This window comes from Aspergillus heteromorphus, assembly GCF_003184545.1.
Source record: "Aspergillus heteromorphus CBS 117.55 chromosome Unknown BO70scaffold_12, whole genome shotgun sequence".
In the NCBI taxonomy this organism is placed as follows: Eukaryota; Fungi; Ascomycota; class Eurotiomycetes; order Eurotiales; family Aspergillaceae; genus Aspergillus; species Aspergillus heteromorphus.
The window spans coordinates 1-18,776 of record NW_020290417.1 but is presented as its reverse complement, the minus strand read 5'-3'; the positions used below and the strand labels follow the sequence as shown (position 1 = coordinate 18,776).

Below are 18,776 nucleotides of genomic sequence, written 5' to 3'. Positions count from 1 at the left end.
TGCTACACATCCTGCTTTGATCTGTCTATACCCTCCCCCCCCCCCCCCCTTTTTTTTTTTTTTTTTCTCGCAAGCGCGACATGGGACTTCAGGAGAGCAGTGCTCCTTCACGTGTGCGTGCCCGATCTGCTCGGAGGGGATGGGCAGCGCCAGGAACGGGCCTCATTGGTGGACGGGGGCACATCTTCATGCAGGCGATGCAGAAACCCGACAGGGAGAAGGGTGGAAGGTTTGTAACACGTCTCGAGCAGGGCACTCGGGGCTTCCTGCCTGAAACAAACCCCTCTGCACCGTTGGGCGCGATGTGCTGGTCTTCCGCGGTCCCATGAGTAGTTCGTCCAGCTCCATCTCGTGCCCCTTGAGACCACTATGCATAGTCGACGGTCACGATGACTAGAGCAATCTCCTCGTCGAATGACGGGGGAATGGACTATTCATGGTGATTCCCATCTCATGGGCGTTCTCACCGGATGGATATAAAGGCGCAACCTCCCCTCGAACATCACCATCACCATCACCACCCATCTCAGCCGGCACCCCCCCCCCCTTCCCTTTTTTAAACCCCTCCCCACTTCCCCCCCGTGAGACTTGATGTCTCTGCTTCGCTCGGCGGTCTCTGCCCCGGGGCAGGCTGTGAGTCGGCGGGGTGTGGCACCGTCCGTCCTGCTGCCGTTACGACAGGTGCGACACTACTCCCCCTCGCAGGATCACCAGTTGGCTGCCACGCGATCGACCCTCGTCCAGCTGCTGGGACACATCGACTCGCGGCGCACGGCCGAGCAGTATCTCTCCCACTTCACCGCGACCACCACTGCGATCCAACCGTTTGCGGTCATCAAGGTCGGCGGCGCCATCATCCGCGACCACCTGCCGACGCTGGCCTCCGCGCTGGCCTTCTTCAGCCGTGTGGGCCTCTATCCGGTTATCGTCCACGGCGCCGGGCCCCAGTTGAACCAGATCCTCGAGCACGCCGGGGTGGAGCCGCGTTTCGCAGATGGCATCCGGGTGACCGACGGCAAGACCCTGGCGCTGGCCCGCCAGCTCTTCCTGGAGGAGAACCACCGGCTGGTGCAGGCCCTGGAGGCGCTGGGCGTGTCGGCTCGGCCCCTGACCGCGGGGGTGTTCCAGGCCGACTACCTGGACCGGACGAAGTATAACCTGGTCGGGAGAATCAACACCGTCGAGAAGTCCCCCATCCTGTCGGCCCTCCGCGCGGCCTGCCTGCCCATCCTCACCTCGATGGCCGAGACCGCCGACGGGCAGGTGCTCAGCGTCAATGCCGATCTGGCGGCGAGTGCCCTCGCCCGGGCGCTGCAGCCGACGAAGGTGGTCTACCTGGCCGAGACGGGCGGGCTCTTCCATGACCAGACGGGCACGAGGATCGCGCGGATCAACCTGAGCGAGGAGTATGACCACCTCATGTCCCAGCCCTGGCTGCGACACGGGACACGACTGAAGGTCCGGGCCGCCCAGGAGCTGCTCAGCGATCTGCCCAGCACCTCCAGCGTCTCCATCGTCCACCCGATGGACCTGCAGCGAGAGATCCTCGCCGCCTCCGGGGCTGGCACCGTCATCGAACGGGGCACGAGGATCTCCAGCATCACCTCCGCGGAATGCACGAACCTGGCCAAGCTGGAGCAGGTGGTGCGCCGGCAGCAAGGCCCGGATGCGAGCTTTTGCGTCCAGGAGATGCGAACGCGGCCGTTCAGGGTGTACTACGACGACCCGTCCCTGGAGTCGCTGGCGATGGTGTCGTTCTCGACCCATGGGCTGCCTCAGCTGCTCACCTTCCCCAGTCTCACGGCCCGTGCGGCCGCGGAGGACATGTTCCTGCGCATCACCAAGGATTTCCCCCGGCTGATGTGGACGGTGCCGGAGACTGACCCCCGGCTGGACTGGCTCTCCACGCGCGCCACCGGCCGGTTCTACCATAACGGCTGGGTGCTGCTCTGGTATGGTCTCCGCCAGCAGGAGGCCCGGCAGCTGATCCTGAACCTCCACGATGTCGAAGGCTCTGATCTCGAGCTGGGTGGGGGGGGGACTTATCGGCACGCCTCCCAAGGGCAATAATGCCCGTGTGAAGCTGTATTGAGCTGTATTGGAAGTAGATGACGCGGATCCAGGCTGGAACTGGTCCGATATAATGTATGGGCCTATGGGCCGTTGGGGGCGACTTTCTCCCTCCTATTGATCCAACCCTACCCTATGTGCCCCTGTAATGGCAGGACCGGGTTTCGTAGCTGGTAATTCCCTGTCCTGCCGGTAAATCGCCGACAGCCCATCCATCCCTCCTGCTTCCAACCTCAATGTCTGCCGCTAGAGCTCTTTTTTTTTTCCTTTTTTTTTTTTCCTTCAATTTCTTTGGAGTACTTTTCGGCACCTGCAGCAAAAAGTGAACTCCCCGTCCGGTAAAAGTAGGGATTTTATAAATTCATTTTGTCGGACAGGAATCTTGGATGTACCAGGGTTTACATTTGGCTCTTCACCCATGATGGGATCATCGTCTGTCCCTGGTCCCTGTTGTCAAAGGTGAAACAATATATTCTTGCACGGACCCGACCGGCGCCTTCCTGCTGTGACCCTACAAACTCTCACAGCGCAGAGAGACGAGCATTGGAGAAGAATTGAACCGAGGGTTTTAAATGCAATCCGTGACGACGCCCGTATCTTTCTTTCTTTCTTTCTTTTTTTTTTTTTTTCCAACGGTGCCAGATGGATCCATGGAGATAGGAGTAGAGTGACCGACAGCCGGGATCGGACAGAATGCCGCTCTGACCGCCTCCTATCACGTGGGCTTGATTCTGCCATGGAGATCCCAAGGGGGAAGGCGGCGTGGCCACAGCTACGGGTATAGTGGGGGGTTCTTCGTATCTCCGTATCTCCGCTCCAGTGCGGGGTTGAGGGGAGGCACGATGACATTAGCAATGCCTGGGGATTTCCTCCACTACTTCCCCTCCACTGCTTCTCCTCCACTACTTCTCCTCCACTACTTCTCCTCTACTACTTCCCCTCCTCACTCCCCCCCCCGAAACTCCATCACGCTCACCATGTCCACCAACACCAACACCCCCACCCCCACCACCACCACCACCACCAAGCCGTGGTCGCCCCAGACCCCCCCCCCTGACCTCACCTTCATCCACGCCCACGTCGTCGATGTCGAGACCAGCTCCGTCATCCGGGACGCCACCGTCCGCGTCCGAGAGGGCCGCATCGTCAGCGTGACCCCCCATGGGACGACCGCGTCCCTGGCGCCCGGATCGCAGCTGGTCGACCTGGCGCAGCGGCACTACCTCTGCCCCGGCCTCATCGACTGCCACGTGCACCTCACCGCGACCCCCGGCGGCGTCTCGCTGCGTGAGCTCTTCGCCGCCAGCCCCAACGCCCTCGCCTACCGCACCGCCTACGTGGCCCGCGAGATGCTCCTGCGCGGGTTTACCACCGTGCGCGATACCGGGGGCGCCGATGCCGCGCTGCGGGAGGCCATCGCCGACGGCTTGCTCCCGGGTCCGCGCCTGTTCATCGCAGGCCACGCCCTCTCGCAGACCGGGGGCCACGGCGACTTCCGAGCCAGCTACCAGGGGGAGGCGTTCAAGTGCTGCGGGGGCCAGCATGCGTCGCTGGCCCGCGTCTGCGACGGGGTGCCCGCCTGCCTGGCCGCCGTCCGGGACGAGCTGCGCCAGGGGGCCGACTTCATCAAGATCATGTGCGGTGGCGGCGTGGCCACGCCCACCGACGCCCTGGACATGCTGCAGTTCACCCCGGAGGAGATCCGTGCCATCACGACCACCGCCGCCTACTCGGGCAAGTACGTCACGGCCCATGCCTACACCGTCGAGGCCATCCGCCATGCCGTCGACAACGGGGTGCGCGGCATCGAGCACGGCAACTTCATCGACCGCGAGACGGCCGAATACTGCCAGGCCAGGGGCGTCGTGTTCACCCCCACCCTGGTCACCTACCACGGCATGACGCAGCCCGCCTTCGCGGGCTTCCTCGACGAGTTCAGCCAGCGCAAGAACCAGGAGGTCCTCCGGGGCGGCCTCCGGGCCTTGACGGTCCTCCGGGACGCCGGCGCCCTCATCTGCTACGGCTCCGACCTGCTCGCGGGGATGCATCCCCTGCAGAACCAGGAATTCTCCATCCGCGCCGCCGCCCTGAGTGCCGGGGAGATCCTGCAGTCCGCCACGGTGAATGCCGCCCGGTCCCTCGGCATGGCGGGGCAGCTGGGGAGTCTCCGGGAGGGCAGCATCGCCGACCTGCTCATCCTGAACGCGAACCCGTTGGAGGACATCGGGGTGCTGGACCGGATCCAGCAGAGCCTGGTGGGCCTGCTGAAGGCCGGGCGCGTGGTCACAGTCCAGGCGGATGGGGTGGATGGGCTGTCTGTAGACCCCATATATGACCCGTGTCGTGCGCGGGGGTAGTGGATACCGAGTAACCTCCTCGAGCGAGAGGAAATGCAACGCGCGTAAGGAAGTTGAAACACTTTGCAGGCCGACCTTCTGTACTGTTGTGGCTGGTCGGAGTATCGTAAGTCCGAGGTCGGTCGGGCGGTCGGGCGGTCGGGGACTTTGCTTGTCCATCGTCCATCTTCCTTCCACCTTCCATCTTCCATCTTTCATCTTCTCCCTCCCCCCTCCCCCAAATACCACCTCTCATCAACACACCCAACATGGACATCCCTGCAATCTCCGACCAACTCTCGCCCGCCCCGCAAGCCTTCCCCGATTGCTGCCTCGGCCTCTCCAGCACCCTGATCGCCCATCTCGCGTCGCGTCTGCCCCCGAGACCCCAGTTCACCCTCTCCGTCGGCTGCGGATCCGGCCTCCTCGAAGCGCTCCTCGCCCATCGCCACCCGGAGGTCCCCATCAGGGGGATCGAGGTGGCCTCGTCCGTGAACCGGTACATCGCGGAGCCGGATCTGGACGTCGTGGGCGGGACCTGGGACCTTCACGCCAGCGCGCCGCACGCCGGAGCCTGGATGTTTGTCTACCCCCGGGAACCCAAGTTGATCGCCAAGTACATCGAGTCCTACGGCGACCAGGGAGCCGTCGAGACCATCCTGTGGCTGGGCCCCCGGGCCGACTGGGCGGACTACGAGCCGTGCTTTCGCCACTCCTCCTTCTCGGACGTGACGCTCCCGGACGAGGTGGGGTTGATGCCATTCGAGATGCTCGCGATCATGAAACGACGCACCGTCTGACGTGATGGGGGCTTGGATCGGGAACACACTGGCTTCAGTGGGGCTACAAAGAGCACAATGACGACGAAAAGGAGGATAGGATGGGAGGACGGAAAAATCTGGAGTCGCGGTATGCACGGCAGCACCGCATCGTCCATGTCCGAGGCGTCAAGACACCGGTCGCGAACCGGGTAGGAGTGGCTTCACAAAAGGAAAACAGGATCAGGCACAGGCTTCAAAAAGGGAATGCCAGGCCAGGAAGGTTACGCCCTGGTAGTGGGACAATCTCCCCGAGTAGGAATGGTGGCATGTCTCATGCAGTGGGTCTAGATATTTACATAGTTCGTCTCCTGTGCTGCTCGGGCAGATCCAGCTCCCTACCACGCGAGCTCCGGTTTGGCCATGCAGCTGGCCGCCTCCAACTGAGAGCAGAACCGTTCCTCTTCCGCCAGCTTACCCGTCCGCATGTCCCCGGTCACCTTGGGTATCGCCGGCCAGATCTCTGCGCCCCCTTGGGCTTCCTCTTTCTGCCGATGCTCCATGGCCATCTTCCTCAAGTTATCCTGGAAATGAATCGGTCCCTGGTTCTGTCAGTGTGGACGATCCGACCAGGAGCGAGTCCGACCCACCTTCTCCTTACTGGGATGCAGCTCGCCGTTGATAAAGACCCCCGCACTCAGATTCCCCTGCGCGCCAACGCACAGCTCCTTGTCCTCGTCCAGAACCTGCCGGTAGAAGGCGTTGATGTTGTCGAACTCCTCGTCCGTGGCGTCTCGATGCCGATAGACCTCGTTCTCGATCTTGCTTGTGGTCGCGCTCACGGGGATCATGCGTTGGATGTAGAAGAATTTGTCCCTGGTCCGGTCAGCGAACGGCACGGCTCCGCGGGCGTCAGTGACCTACGTGACGGTGACGGAGGTGGTCGGCTCAAAGTAGGTGATGGCCCGTCGAAACTGGGCGTCGACGTGGTCCTTGTTGAAGATGTGGTGCTCCATGTAGCCGGCCGTGGGCTCCACGCGGTACCGCGGCAGGTCGGAGACGCCGCTGATGAGCGGGTGGGAGGTGGCGCAGTGGTAGCATTCGTTGTAGTTCTCGATCAGCAGCTTCCAGTTGGCGTCGAGATCCATCTCCCAGTAGTGATCGAAGGTGTATTCGCCGCCAAAGTCGAAGTCCTGCATCCGGGGCTGCTCGTCGACGCGCTGGAAGTCATCCTGCCACCGCACCTCCGGCTCGCCCGCCTGCAGGTTCACCCAGACGAAGCCGGCCCGGTCGACGTGGACGTGGACGGGCAGCAGCCCCTGCTGGCGGGGCTCGAAAGCCGGGACGGTCTCGAAGCGCGGGGCCTTGGACAGGTTGCCCTTGAGCCCGTAGGACCACCCGTGGTACTTGCAGCTGAGGATCGACGCGGTGCCGGATCGCGCCTGCACGACGGGGTAAGCCCGGTGGCGGCAGATGTTGTGGAAGCCGTTGATGTGGCCGTCGCGGTCCTTGGTCAGGAAGAAGGCGAAGTTGGCGACGGTGAAGGACAGGAAGTCGCCCGGTTTGGCGAACCGACTGGCGTGGGTCAGCAACATCCAGCGCCGCGAGAAGATGGCCCGTCGCTCCAGCTGGTACATCGCCTCGGATCGATACCACGACGCTGGCAGACTGCGTGGCGGAGTGGCCTTCTCGGGGGCCTCGGACGCGCGGCCAAACAATCGCCACATGTTGCAGGTGGGTGGGAGGATGGATGATGGATGGGTTGCTCACGGACAGCATGGCCCTCCTCCGATGGTGTTCATATATCTAGCCCTGAGACCACTATCAACTGAGTGGGGCGTCAAAGTTGAGACCAAGGATGGGGGTCCGTCCAGCTCGGACCCGATGATAAGCTCTCCACCGAGGACTGGCAACGCCATTGACTGGCATTCATAAATCATCGGCCATGCCCCAACCCCAGTCTGGTGCCTCTGGTGCCCAGCGTCGAGTGTAACAGGTTCCAGCCCTCTCCACGTTGTCCCCGTGTTCTAGAAAGCAAAGCCCTAACTATCACACGGTGCCGGAACTCGGACGGGGGTCCAGATAGACAAGAGTGGGGGGACCGTCGTGGGATCGTCTCTCGTCTCCCCCCGCACGAAGATCCGCGGAGATTGCATTCCACTCCTTCTACTGACTGCCACTCGAAAGAGGAAAGAGATATCGGACTGCCTTTTAGGGGGCGCCCAAGCTGTTAGACGGCAATACCACTCGAACCACTCGCGTCCAGAGCTGTCTAGACACCCTAAGCGAGTGGGATGTTGATTGATGTACTCTGTGCGTGTCTTCTGTCTGATGCAAGCAACACACTACGGGAGAACAAGTTCACGGCCAGACAAATGGATCCCCCCGCAAGCGGGTTTCTAGCTATTCGTCAGAACCGTCAGAACCCCGACAACGCTGCATGCCACAGGCAGATGTTGCCAGCCGGATCCCAACGAGGATCTCATGCCCCCTTCCCGGCTGTCTTGCCATCAACGCGCGTTTCTGTCCCTTCCTGCGCGACCCAAGGCTTGCGCTTCCTCAAGTTGACCCAGACATCCCTCCAGCGCAGACTGGGACCGCTGCACCCGACCTGGGGCTTGGGCGTTTCCAACGTCTCCGGGCACAGCGCCGCCTCAAACGTCAGGAAAAGCTAGACACCGAAACAGGAGGATCAGTACAGGGGTCAGGACAAATGAGACACGAGCGGGGGCCAACCGTGAGTGGGGACAGGCTTACCGCGATGGGGGCTTTGTACAACAACATTGTCGCGAAATGTTTGCCGAGACACACCCGGGAGCCGTAGCCCCAGGCGAAATTGTGCTTCTCATACAGCCGGACCTGCGCCGGATCGCCCAGCCACCGGTCCGGGTTGAAGACCTCGGCATCGGCGCCATAGATGGCGCGGTCCCGGTGACAGATCCACGGGCTGGCACCTACTTCCGTGCCCGGAGGCACTCTGGATCCCGCCAGGAACAGCTCCGGACCGTCGGCAGTGACCACGCGCGGGAGCGCTGTCGACCCGACAGGATGAACTCGCAGAGTCTCGCGAACACAAGCCACAAAGAAGGGGAGACTGCGGGCGACCTCGGCGTAGGTGGGTACGGGCTGGGAAAGCTCGCCGGCGACCACCGCGCCTTTGATCTCTTCCATCAGGCGCGTGAATATTGGGGGCCGCGACAGAACCTCGGCCAGCAAGGCCGAGCACATCGCAGTGAACCCGTCGACGCCCGCACCCAGCAGCACAAAGATCTCGGTCTGGATGTTCTCGGAACTCAGGGGCTCGCCTTCGGGGGTGCGTGTGTCCATGAAGCTTCCACCGCGTACTCTTGTCAGCGGGGCCGAAGAAAGGAAGAGGGCACTGTGATGCTTACGCCTGGAGAAAGTCGTACGAGCCGTCCCCTTTCTCGGGTTTGATCGCTCGCCCCTCTGCGAGGGCTTGCGTCCGCTCATCTAGGATCTTCTTGGCCCGCTCCATGACCACCCCGAACCCCAGTTTCTGGCCAGGCCGCACCACGAGGAATCTCCTCAACCAGGTGTGGGGGAGCCATCCAAAAAACGGATAGAGACGGCCGGCGGTAGTAAACGCGAGCGTCCCTAGGCGGAACGCCTTGATCATCCCGCCGACATCGGACCCGGCTTCAATAAATCCCTGCGGGTTGCGAAATCCCACATCGGTGAGCGTGTCGTAGGAGAGAAAAGTCGTCCACTCCGCGAAGTCGACGGGCATCTGCTGCTGGACGTAGGTCCGGTCTATCTTGTCGAACCATCGCAGGATATGCTTATCCAGCAAGCTTTCCATTCGTTGGATATTCGACATCGAGTAGGTGGCCCCAACCAGACGGCGATGGGCCGCATGCTGGGCGGGGTCCCGTATCATGACGCTACCTTTACTCTCCCAGTAGTCCGACAAGTAGAACCGAGACTTGGTGTCCCGACGGTGATACACCGTGGGAAGCAGCGTGCTATCTGCCACCAGGAGCATTGTCGGTGAGACGCGAACAACCGGACCTATGTCATGGATCAGGGCCAGCTCTCGACGGGACATGGCAGAGGAGCAAACCATATTTCTGGACTGCCTTCCAGTGTACCTCGAGGTCGCTGCCCCAGAAAAGGTGCCAGGCCTGCCAAAGCCGGGTGACACTGGCCCAGAAGGGACCGGGGTAGCGTCTCAGCGGGTGAAAGAACCGGTAATGGATGATCTGATAGAGGAATCGAAGAGCCACAAAGCCTACGACCGATAGGGGGGCGTTGCGAATGGTGCAAAGCGCGAGTGCCCTCGTCCCCATTTCCGAGATGGAGATGGAGCTCATTGTGCACAGGATAGCCTCTGCACCCAAGAGGCGTGGATCTTTCTGTGCTCTGGAAAGGGGTCGATCATGTATCGATCGTAAATGGATGATAAATAACGGACTCCGGCGGCTAGGTGAAGGACGGGCGCCCGAACCTCTCTTCCCCCCGTCGGCCTGGTCCCTTTTTCAAATACTACACTGCTCACGCGGCCTACCCGGCCCGTTGTAGCCCAGCGATAAAGGTGATGCAGCTACCTGAAGGCACGGCAAGGTCAAACACAGGCGATCGGCATTATGATTGGTCCTCCATTGGCTAGGAACTATCCAGCGGAGTCAGAAATACGAGGCGCTCGCAGAGAGAGGTAGGGTCAGATAGGTGGGAGTCTGTGCTGTTGCAGGGATTGAAGACAGCCTACGGAGTATATAACTGTCGAGGCAGGCAGGAAGTAGGCCAGACGGAAACAAAAACGAGGCAGCTCGTCAGACCGTCTTCTGGCAAGGCGCTCGGTGAGGGAACTGCAGTGGGATGGGTCATATCGAGATCCGAATGGAGCAGATCGACACAAAGGGACAGATCACCCGGTCACTCGAGTCCAAACTGCAGACCGCCAATGCCAAGTGCTTCAATGAACGAACCCATACACACTGGAACAGGAAGGAGATCAGGCTGGCTGGGTTTGTCTACGGGCACCGGAAGCGAAGCCGTCACCATGCGTCGGAGGGGAGACTTTTCTGTATCTTCAAGGGAGTTTATGAGGTCAATGGGCCCATCATCATCGCCCAAACCTTCAGTCGTCCTCAACTCTCCCCGAGTTCCCGGCTAGTCAGACATCGTAGGATGGGACATGACGGTGTAACCTGGCGAGAACGGCATGGCAGCAGCAGCAGCAACGTATCGAATACGCCACCGTGGTTATGCTTCCTTCGGCGCATTAATGACATGTTTGCTCCGGTGGGCATGCAAACCACACAGCTTCGTACCAGGCGTCAGCAGGCACAGACCACTGGTCTGGTTGGAAACCCCACTCCGTTGGCAATCCAACGGGCAGATATATGGATATCGCACAGCACACCGTCTGCGCTTTCCACTGGTCCTCCGCTGTTGGTCTGCGATCTAGACCAATACCATCAGCCAGCAAGCAGGCATTCGACAGCATCGGCGGGTTTTAGGCGTATTATATAGAATCATTATGGACTCGATCTGCCCTCAATTCTGCATGTGATGAGGATTTAGATGCTACGGTTTCCGTGCTTCTATTCGTTGGTGGGTATTTGCCTGGATGAATATAACCGGGTCCGATGCGTCGCCTACAGAAATATATACACAGCGTGGCGGGCAGACGACCCCAAGATAGCAACTGGGCATCTTCCTTAAGATGGATAGTACTTCCGCCACGGGTGATTCTCCCGGAACCCGAGCAACTCCCGGATCTTCCGGTTGCTGATGGGGGCCTCGTCGGGGCCCATGTCGCGCGTGATGGGGGTGTCGGGACAGACGCTCTTCAAGAACTCGGCGGTCGGCGAGGCGTTGTTGGTGATGGTGTCATTGACGGCGTTGAAGATCTGGAACCCCAGCCCGTCCTTCCGGACGGCCAGGTCGAACATCTGGCCGAGGTCGCGGGCGTCGATATAGGACCAGCCGTGGGCGCGCCACCGCCGGGGCTCCCGGACGTAGGAGCGGAACATGGCCTCGGTGTACTCGTGCGGCGCGACGACACGCCCCAGGCGCAGGACGTAGATGTCCGACCCGAACCGGCGGGCAAAGCCCCGGGCGACACGCTCGCCGCAGACCTTGGAGATGGCATAGGTGTCCATGGGGTTGGCGTCCACCTCCTCGTCGACGGGGAAGGCGGGGTAGTCGACCTCGCCCTCGGCGAAGCTGACCCCGTAAACGGTGATGGAGCTGGCGAGGACGACCTTGGGGATGCCCAGGCGGGAGGCGGCCTCGACGATGTTGTACATGGACAGGGCGTTGCCCCGGAAGGTCTCGTTGTCGGGCACCATCATGTTGCGCGCATACCCGGCCAGGTGCACCACGGCGTCAGGGAGCTGGCGCAGGGGCTCGCGGAAGGGCTCGGTCAGGTGGAAGTGGGAGCACAGGGCGTTGTAGACCTGGCCGCTGTCGGTGAGATCGGCCCTGAGGGTGTGCACGCGGTCCGCCAGGCGGGCGTCGGGGAAGGGCACCAGGTCGATGTTGAGGATGTCGTGGCCCTGGTCCAGCAGGTACGAGACGACGTGTTGGCCCGCGGTGCCGGAGCCACCGGTGACGACGATTCGCTTGGCCATGTTCTTGGTCTGGAGGGCAGGTGAGGGCAGAGGAGGGCAGATGAGGGCAGATGAGGAGAAGCGGATGGAACGGGGAAGCCAGGCAGGGCTTCGCTCGGACCGAGGCGGCTTGGCTTCTCCACTGGCCGGATAATGACTTCCCGGCGGCCCACCGGGTCGAGATTCTACGGAGATGGATGGATGATAAATGGATAAATGCCGGGTAAAATGACTACTCAATGGTTATGCCGTGGCCCATCCCCCCGCTGCGCAAGCTGCTGGTACTTGACAGCCCGCCGCAACACCATGCCGTTCCCCAGCTGGTCGGTCTCCTGCCGGTAGATCTCCTGCCACGGCGTCCCGCTGGCCACGATCGGGTATCCGCCCTGCGCCTCCAGCGCCTGCCGACGCCGCAGCACCTCCTCCGCGGCCACCAGCAGGTCCACGCGCCGCCGGCCCAGGTCGATGCGCAGTCGATCCCCGTCCCGCAGGAGGGCCAGGTTCCCGCCCACGGCCGCCTCCGGGGTGGCGTTGAGGATCGAGGGGCAAGCCGACGTGCCCGACTGCCGCCCGTCCCCGATGCAGAACAGCGCGTCGATGCCCTGCTTCAACAGCCGGCTGGGCGGGTGCATGTTGACCACCTCCGCCGCCCCCGGGTACCCGCGCGGGCCCACGCCGCGCATGACGAGGATCGTCCGCTCGTCGATCTGGGCCTGGTGCTCCAGCCGCCGGTGGTAGTCCTCGGGCCCGTCGAACACGGCCACGGCGCCCTCGAAGGCGTCCGGGTCGGCCGGGTCGGACAGGTATCGCTGGCGGAAGGCCGGCGAGACCGCGCAGATCTTCATGATCGCCGAGTCGAAGAGCGTGCCGGAGAGGTGGATGAAGCCGGCGTGGGCCATCAGCGGGTCGTCGAAGGGACGGATCACCCGCCGGTCCCACGAGTGCCGGCCGCGGATGTTCTCCCCCAGCGTCCGACCGTTGCACGTCAGCGGGTGCGCGTGGATCTTGCCGGCGTCGAGCAGCTCGGCCAGGATCGCGGGCAGGCCGCCCGCGCGATGATACTCCTCCCCCAGGTACTCCCCGGACGGCTGCATGTTCAGCAGCAGGGGGATCTCGGAGCCGAGGCGGTCCCAATCGTCCATGGTCACCGCCACCCCCATGTGCTGGGCGATCGCGTTGAGGTGGATGGGGGCGTTGGTGCTGCCGCCGATGGCGGCGTTGACCACGATGGCATTCTCGAAGGCCTCGCGGGTCATCAGGTCGCTCGGCTTCCGGTCGGCCTCGACCATTTCCACGATGCGACAGCCCGTCTCGTAGGCGCACTGCCCGCGCTCCCGGTAGGGCGCCGGGATGGCCGCGGAGCCCGGGAGGGCCATGCCCAGAGCCTCGGCCAGCGCGTTCATGGTGGATGCGGTGCCCATGGTGTTGCAATGCCCGACCGAGGGGGTCCTGCCGGCGCCCAGTCAGTGTCCGATTTATTATGTACGGCCTTGATCGGGGATACGTACCCCCGTGCGATGTAGTCCATAAACTCATTCTCGTCGATCTCCCCGGACGCGTACCTCTCCCGGCCCTTCCAGAGGACGGACCCCGCCCCCGTGAGCTGGGTCCGGGAATACCCGTTCAGCATCGGGCCCACGTTCATGCAGATGGCCGGGATGTTCTGTTGCGTGGTCAGCATCGTGCTGCATCGGGGGCACCGCCCGTGCACGGTGTAATGGATGGTATGGATGGATGGCCTACCACCGTGGCCGCAGCCATGAGGCAAGCGGGTGTCGTCTTGTCACAGCCTGTCAGTAGGACCACGCCATCGAGGAAGTACCCCGTGAGGATCTCCACCAGCGACAGGTAGGCCAGGTTGCGATCCAGCGTCGCCGTCGGGCGCCGGGAGGTCTCCTGGATGGGATGGGTGGGGAACTCGATGGCGATGGCCCCCGCGCTGCGAATGCCCTCGCGGACGCGCTTGGCCAGTTCCAGGTGGTGTCGGTTGCAGGGGGCCAGGTCCGAGCCCGACTGGGCGATGCCGATGATGGGCTTACCGGCCATCAGCTCCTCGCGGGTGATGCCGAAGTTGAAGTAGCGCTCCATGTAGATGGCCGTCATGCCGGGATCATCACGGCAGTTGAACCATTTGGACGAGCGCAGCGGTCGGCGAGGGGGGGGAGGGGGACCGATGGGGGCCTGGGGCGGGGGTTCTGTGCGGGCGGCCAAGGTGCGCTCCAGCTCGCCGTTCCGCTGACGGAGCAATTCGAGTTCTTTGAGGCAGTCCTCGATGTTGACGACAGGGGGTGGACCCTCGTTGTTGTTGGTGGTGGTGGTGGTGGCACAGGAGCAGCCCTGGCAAGTGTTGGCGGCACCACAGGGCATAGCGGCGGCAGGATCGTAGGGGAGGAGGGATGGCGCGACAGGAAAAGGCTGGTGGAAGGCGAGATTGGACGAGGACAGGGCAGCCCGTCTTATGCGGCGTGGGGGAGGCGGGGGATGGAAGATGCCATGGCGAGCCCTGCGATGTTGAGGGGACCGTTTGAAACCATCCGATTGGCATGTCGAAGGGGGGGAAATTGGCCCACGGCGCCAATCGGGTGCGGGGGTCCTCGGAAGGAGAGCGGCCGACCGGGTGGGAAGCATCCGAGAAGCATCCGAGAAGCATCCGGGAAGCATCCGGGAAACCCCGTCATCTACACGATATGCCTGCCTCCATCCAGACTGCACCCGTGTGCTTCCTTCAGCGGTGGATGCTGGCTCCTCCTTTCCCCCACCCCGGATATATATATAAGTACTCCCACACCACCACACCATCCCTGCACCTGCACCATCTGAACCGCCACTCCGTCCTCATCTAATTCTTCCACCCCCATGTCTTCTCCCCCGACGGCATCCACCATGGACGGAACCAGCCGCGTGAAGCAGGTCCTTGCCCAGGGCACCCGGGTGGCGCTGGGCGTCTGGCAGTTGCTGCCGGGGAGCAACCTGGCGCGCATCCTGGCCCGCGCGGGCTACGACTGGGTCCTGGTGGACTGTGAGCATGGAAACATCGACGGTAGGATGGAGTCCTCTTCCGCCCCCGGCGGCACCCCCGGACGGGCCAGGCTAACCGGGTGAGGCAGATGCCGCCATGCACGAGTCCGTGGCCGCCGTGGCCTCGTACGGGGTCAGCCCGATTGTTCGCGTCCCCGACTTCCAGAGCTGGATGATCAAGCGTGCGTATCGCCCTCCCGGCACCCACCCGGGACCTGTCGTGGACGCTAGACGCTAACGCATCCTGGCCCGGATAGGCGCCCTCGACGCCGGTGCCCACGGCGTCCTGGCGCCCCTCGTCCGCAGCGTCGCCGACGTGCGGGCTTTCGTGGACGCCGCCCGGTTCCCCCCGCAGGGGCGACGCGGCTTCGGCTCCCCCTTCGCCATGGACCGGTTCGCCGTGGGCCTGACCGCCTCGCAGTACCTGGCGCAGGCCAACGCGACCCTCCTGCTGGCGGTGCAGATCGAGACGCGCGAGGCGTTGGACGCCGCGGACGCCATCGCCGCGGTGGAGGGGCTGGACCTGCTGTTCGTGGGGCCCTTCGATCTGGGCAACAGCATCGGCCACCCGGTGCAGGACGGCGAGATCGATGCGACGCTGGAGGCGGCCATCGGGACGGTCCTGCGGGCGGCCCATGCCGCGGGCAAGAAGGCGGGCATCTACTGCGGGGATGGAACCCAGGCGAGGCACTATGCGGATCTGGGATTTGACCTGGTCAACGTGCTGACGGATGTCGGGGCGCTGGCGGCCTCGTTGACGCGCGAGCGGGCGACCGTGACGGGTACGCACCCCTTGGGCCCGGAGACCCGCGGCCCATACGGCAGTTAAATGAATCAATCCAGGCATGAACGAACGGCAGGCGCATCCTTTGGTCTGGGGCACGAAGCGGTAGATTGTAGGTATCGCGGCAGGTCAGGAGCCTGGTGGAGGAGACTATGATAACCGATGCATAGTAAGGAGGGGTGGTGCTGCCTCACTGGCACACCCCGGACAGCGTCTGCATCCAATCGTGCAGGTCACCATCGACGAGGAACCCCTCTGCGATCGCCTCCAGATCCAGGTCCGACAGGTCCCGGTCCAGGCCGGCCCCGTCGACCCGTCCCAGCGCCGGATCGATGGCGTCCAGTCGGTCGACGGAGGCCACGGCGAGGGGGGGCCCGAGCAGACTCCCGTCCCCGATGAGGACCGCCCCGGGGGGCTCGTCGGGGATCTCCACGCGGAGGCGCTCGAGGAGCTTGTCCAGGTTCGCCCGCGCCTTGCCGGCGGCCGCGTACAGGGTGGTGTGCGCCGTCAGGATGCGGCGACAGAACCCCAGCGACTGGGCGGCCCCAGAGTCGGGACCGGTCTGGGCAGCGATGCGGGCGTGGATGGTGGCGGCGATGTAGGTGGCGTAGGACAGCATGTAGGGGGCACTGGAGATGGCGTAGTGGTGGCAGTAGTCCCGCAGAATCTGCACGATCTGGTTCGCAGCGCCTGTGCAGGCGGCCACGCACTCCTGCGCCGGGCGGGCCCGACTCGATCCCCCCGCGCGGTCGGCCACGAGCGGGGGGTTGGAGAGAATGACCAGCACATTGTAGAGAGCCCTGGGCCCCGATCCCAAGGTCAGCGGGGTGTCCGGGGGGAGGGTGCACGGGAGCACTTACAGGAGACAGCAGGACTGCGGCAGCGGCACGGGCATCGACATGGGCATCGACACGGGCATCGGCACGGGCATCGGCACGGGCATCGGCACGGGCATCGGCACGGGGCTGGGGCCGGCGAGGTAGTCAATGGCCGGCGACAACGCCCGTCGCCAACGCGCGAGGTCGGCATGGATGGTGTCGGCCACCTGCCGGCGCGAGTCCCCGGGGCGGTCCCGCGTCGAGACCGAATACAGCTCGCCCACAACCCGCTCGATGATGCGCGCCAGCTCGCAGAGGTGGGTGAGGAGCGTGACATTCCGGGCGGGCATCCCGGGAGGGCCCGCGGTCGGGGTGTAGGTGATGGCCTGGAATTCCTCCAGCTCATCATACTCGTCCCAGAAGCTGAGCGGGGTGTTGAAGTCGACCTGCCGCAGCAGCGGGTGTCGGCCTTGGAAGAGGCACTGGATCTTATCGATGACTGGCGCGGAGGTGAGCTGCTCAGACGTCCGGATCACCAGAGAAATGATAGGGGAAGGGCCAGCACGCACGATAGGCGCCCCACAGCACGCGCTTCCGGATCTCCAGCTCCTCGGGGGGCATGCGGGTGACGTCCGACGGCAGGACGTGGAGGCCCAGGTCGATCAGCATGTTCAGGGAGTTGCCCGCGTAGAGCCACGAGCGGCTGCGCTCGTCGCAGCGCGAGAAGAGGGCGTTGGACATGATCAGCAGGGCCTGCAGGGTGGTGATCTCGCTGCGGTCGAACTGGAAGCGCAGCAGCTCGGTGAAGCGCTGGCGGAAGCGCGCGCCGGCGGTGGTGATGTCGCGGGGGTCGGAGCAGAGCTCGGGACGGGGATCGTGCTTGGAGACGACGAACAGGATGGCGTTCAGCAGCAGGCGGGAGAAGTAGGGCCCGCCGCGGGCCATGTCGCGCATGAACGCGGGGCGGTAGATGATCTGGGCCGTGTACAGCTGGCGGCTCCAGTAGATGGCCAGCAGGTGCATCCCGAGGGCCGGGTCCACGCCATCGAAGTCGAGTCGGCCTGCGGCCAGGTCCAGCCGTTCCAGTTGCCCTGGGGGGTGGTATCCACGGTTAACGGGGGGGGGGGGGGTTTTCTTGCGGCATCGGCGTGGATTGCACGTACTCTGTCTCGCGGCGGCGGCGAAGAGAGACTGGCGCGCGCACTCCTCCGCGCGAGGCCCGTCTTGGATCGGGTTCTCGGGGGGCACGAGGGGGAGGGAGTCATCATCGTAGGCGGTGCTGGTGGGCCCGTGGTAGGGGGAGGGCTGGTTGCCCGGGGGGCATCGCGGGCCTCGGGATGGGCGACGGCGCCGGGGGTGGCGGGCGGACTGACCCGGGGGGCCTCGTCCGCGGCGGCGGCGGTGGCGGCGGTGGCCTGGCGCTGGCGCAGATGGGCGCGCAGCGCGTGGTTTTCGTGCTCCAGCTGGGCGATGCGCTGGTTCGTGGGTCTATGTTGTGAGAGGGGAGGAGTAGACGGACGGATAGAGACTAGGTACAGACCTCTGCTTGGGCAGCACCAGGCCGGGTTGGCACGTCCGTCCCTTCGCGGCGCAATTCCCACACGTGGGCTCGATCGCGTCACATCTCAGCTAGTTACCGGACACCCACGGGATTCGTCAGCGGAGCGGTGGGGGACCGGGTCAATTGGAAAGGGATCACCTTTTTCTCGCGACAGAACAGACAGGCGGCGGCAGTGCGACGACGAGGGGGCATGGCGGCGATCTGGCCATGCGGGGGAAACGAACGAGGCTGGAGACGGAGGAGGGAGGAGACGAGGGAGGAGACGAGGGAGGAGAAGACGACGACGATGAAGACAGAGAACGGCTGGGCGGCGGTGGGTGGCACCGCCCGGTATGATCCGGTATGGTAATCTAGGGATCTATCATGCCGCCCCGTCTCCCGTATTATCGTACTCCGTACGCAGTAGATCAAGCCAGCCATCTCTCTGTTGGGACCCTTCTCTTTTCTCTTTTCTCTGTCTTTGGCACATAGGGCATCCAGCTTGGGTTTGAGTAAGAAAGAAAAGGGGGATGATGCTGTATGTTTGATCCCTTCAAGGGAGCTTCTTATACCGCATGATATAGAGGGTAAGATTTGAGATAGTGTGAGAAAGTCCGAAGATATATCTATCGCAAAGTCAAGATATAGGATGTATGGCTTAAAGTGTGATCGATAGCTTCCTTTCTAGATTTCTCTCGCGAATAGATCTATTTGCGAGAATTATATAAGTTATATATACGCTCCTGAGTAGTATAAAGTCTTAATAAAAGATAATCTTAATTTCAGTAGGGTCTCTTAACAACGCAATTAGGGTTAGGGTTTAGGGTTTAGGGTTTAGGGTTTAGGGTTTATTAATTAGGGTTTATTAGGGGGTTAG

The 18,776-nt window shown here is 63.1% G+C and overlaps 10 protein-coding genes across 10 annotated transcripts; 4 read left to right on the top strand and 6 right to left on the bottom strand.

The window, feature by feature from the left end:
- Positions 1 to 591: 591 nt before the first annotated feature.
- On the top strand, positions 592 to 2,108 carry BO70DRAFT_379587 (acetylglutamate kinase; the record flags this gene model as incomplete). The annotated part of the gene is made up of 2 exons (XM_025545356.1): positions 592 to 633; positions 706 to 2,108. The coding sequence occupies 2 exons, from the start codon at positions 592 to 594 to the stop codon at positions 2,068 to 2,070; spliced, it is 1,407 nt and encodes a 468-aa protein (XP_025399270.1). The 3' UTR covers positions 2,071 to 2,108.
- A 698-nt stretch (positions 2,109 to 2,806) lies between these two features.
- Positions 2,807 to 4,460, top strand: BO70DRAFT_387190 (uncharacterized protein; the record flags this gene model as incomplete). Its single annotated transcript, XM_025545889.1, has 2 exons — positions 2,807 to 2,827; positions 3,099 to 4,460. 2 exons carry the CDS (start codon positions 2,807 to 2,809, stop codon positions 4,425 to 4,427), a joined length of 1,350 nt encoding a protein of 449 aa, XP_025399269.1. The 3' UTR covers positions 4,428 to 4,460.
- Positions 4,461 to 4,675: 215 nt separating this feature from the next.
- Positions 4,676 to 5,206, top strand: BO70DRAFT_396293 (uncharacterized protein; the record flags this gene model as incomplete). The annotated part of the gene is made up of 1 exon (XM_025546596.1): positions 4,676 to 5,206. The coding sequence occupies one exon, from the start codon at positions 4,676 to 4,678 to the stop codon at positions 5,204 to 5,206; it is 531 nt and encodes a 176-aa protein (XP_025399268.1).
- A 356-nt stretch (positions 5,207 to 5,562) lies between these two features.
- Positions 5,563 to 7,369, bottom strand: BO70DRAFT_404981 (aromatic ring-hydroxylating oxygenase subunit alpha; the record flags this gene model as incomplete). The annotated part of the gene is made up of 3 exons (XM_025547092.1): positions 6,089 to 7,369; positions 5,815 to 6,040; positions 5,563 to 5,766 (listed from the first exon to the last, which is right to left on the bottom strand). Exons 1-3 carry the CDS (start codon positions 6,889 to 6,891, stop codon positions 5,563 to 5,565), a joined length of 1,233 nt encoding a protein of 410 aa, XP_025399267.1. The 5' UTR covers positions 6,892 to 7,369.
- Positions 7,370 to 7,646: 277 nt separating this feature from the next.
- On the bottom strand, positions 7,647 to 9,779 carry BO70DRAFT_429113 (putative P450 monooxygenase; the record flags this gene model as incomplete). The annotated part of the gene is made up of 4 exons (XM_025548039.1): positions 9,246 to 9,779; positions 8,557 to 9,193; positions 7,922 to 8,495; positions 7,647 to 7,835 (listed from the first exon to the last, which is right to left on the bottom strand). Exons 1-4 carry the CDS (start codon positions 9,493 to 9,495, stop codon positions 7,647 to 7,649), a joined length of 1,650 nt encoding a protein of 549 aa, XP_025399266.1. The 5' UTR covers positions 9,496 to 9,779.
- A 1,057-nt stretch (positions 9,780 to 10,836) lies between these two features.
- BO70DRAFT_314631 (NAD-dependent epimerase/dehydratase family protein) lies at positions 10,837 to 11,760 on the bottom strand (the record flags this gene model as incomplete). The annotated part of the gene is made up of 1 exon (XM_025540282.1): positions 10,837 to 11,760. One exon carries the CDS (start codon positions 11,758 to 11,760, stop codon positions 10,846 to 10,848), a length of 915 nt encoding a protein of 304 aa, XP_025399265.1. The 3' UTR covers positions 10,837 to 10,845.
- A 215-nt stretch (positions 11,761 to 11,975) lies between these two features.
- BO70DRAFT_336312 (IlvD/Edd family dehydratase) lies at positions 11,976 to 14,294 on the bottom strand (the record flags this gene model as incomplete). The annotated part of the gene is made up of 3 exons (XM_025541096.1): positions 13,483 to 14,294; positions 13,248 to 13,402; positions 11,976 to 13,188 (listed from the first exon to the last, which is right to left on the bottom strand). The coding sequence occupies exons 1-3, from the start codon at positions 14,104 to 14,106 to the stop codon at positions 11,976 to 11,978; spliced, it is 1,992 nt and encodes a 663-aa protein (XP_025399264.1). The 5' UTR covers positions 14,107 to 14,294.
- Positions 14,295 to 14,622: 328 nt separating this feature from the next.
- On the top strand, positions 14,623 to 15,629 carry BO70DRAFT_336309 (HpcH/HpaI aldolase family protein; the record flags this gene model as incomplete). Its single annotated transcript, XM_025541095.1, has 3 exons — positions 14,623 to 14,779; positions 14,847 to 14,939; positions 15,015 to 15,629. The coding sequence occupies 3 exons, from the start codon at positions 14,623 to 14,625 to the stop codon at positions 15,584 to 15,586; spliced, it is 822 nt and encodes a 273-aa protein (XP_025399263.1). The 3' UTR covers positions 15,587 to 15,629.
- Positions 15,630 to 15,731: 102 nt separating this feature from the next.
- On the bottom strand, positions 15,732 to 17,655 carry BO70DRAFT_291748 (fungal specific transcription factor domain-containing protein; the record flags this gene model as incomplete). Its single annotated transcript, XM_025539396.1, has 4 exons — positions 15,732 to 16,341; positions 16,453 to 16,858; positions 16,929 to 17,450; positions 17,523 to 17,655. Coding segments are annotated over 4 exons (1,671 nt in total), but the record flags the coding sequence as incomplete, so codon positions are not given.
- Positions 17,656 to 17,784: 129 nt separating this feature from the next.
- BO70DRAFT_361992 (uncharacterized protein) lies at positions 17,785 to 18,477 on the bottom strand. The gene has a single exon (XM_025543178.1). The coding sequence runs from the start codon at positions 18,338 to 18,340 to the stop codon at positions 17,993 to 17,995; it is 348 nt and encodes a 115-aa protein (XP_025399261.1). The 5' UTR covers positions 18,341 to 18,477; the 3' UTR covers positions 17,785 to 17,992.
- Positions 18,478 to 18,776: the final 299 nt, after the last annotated feature.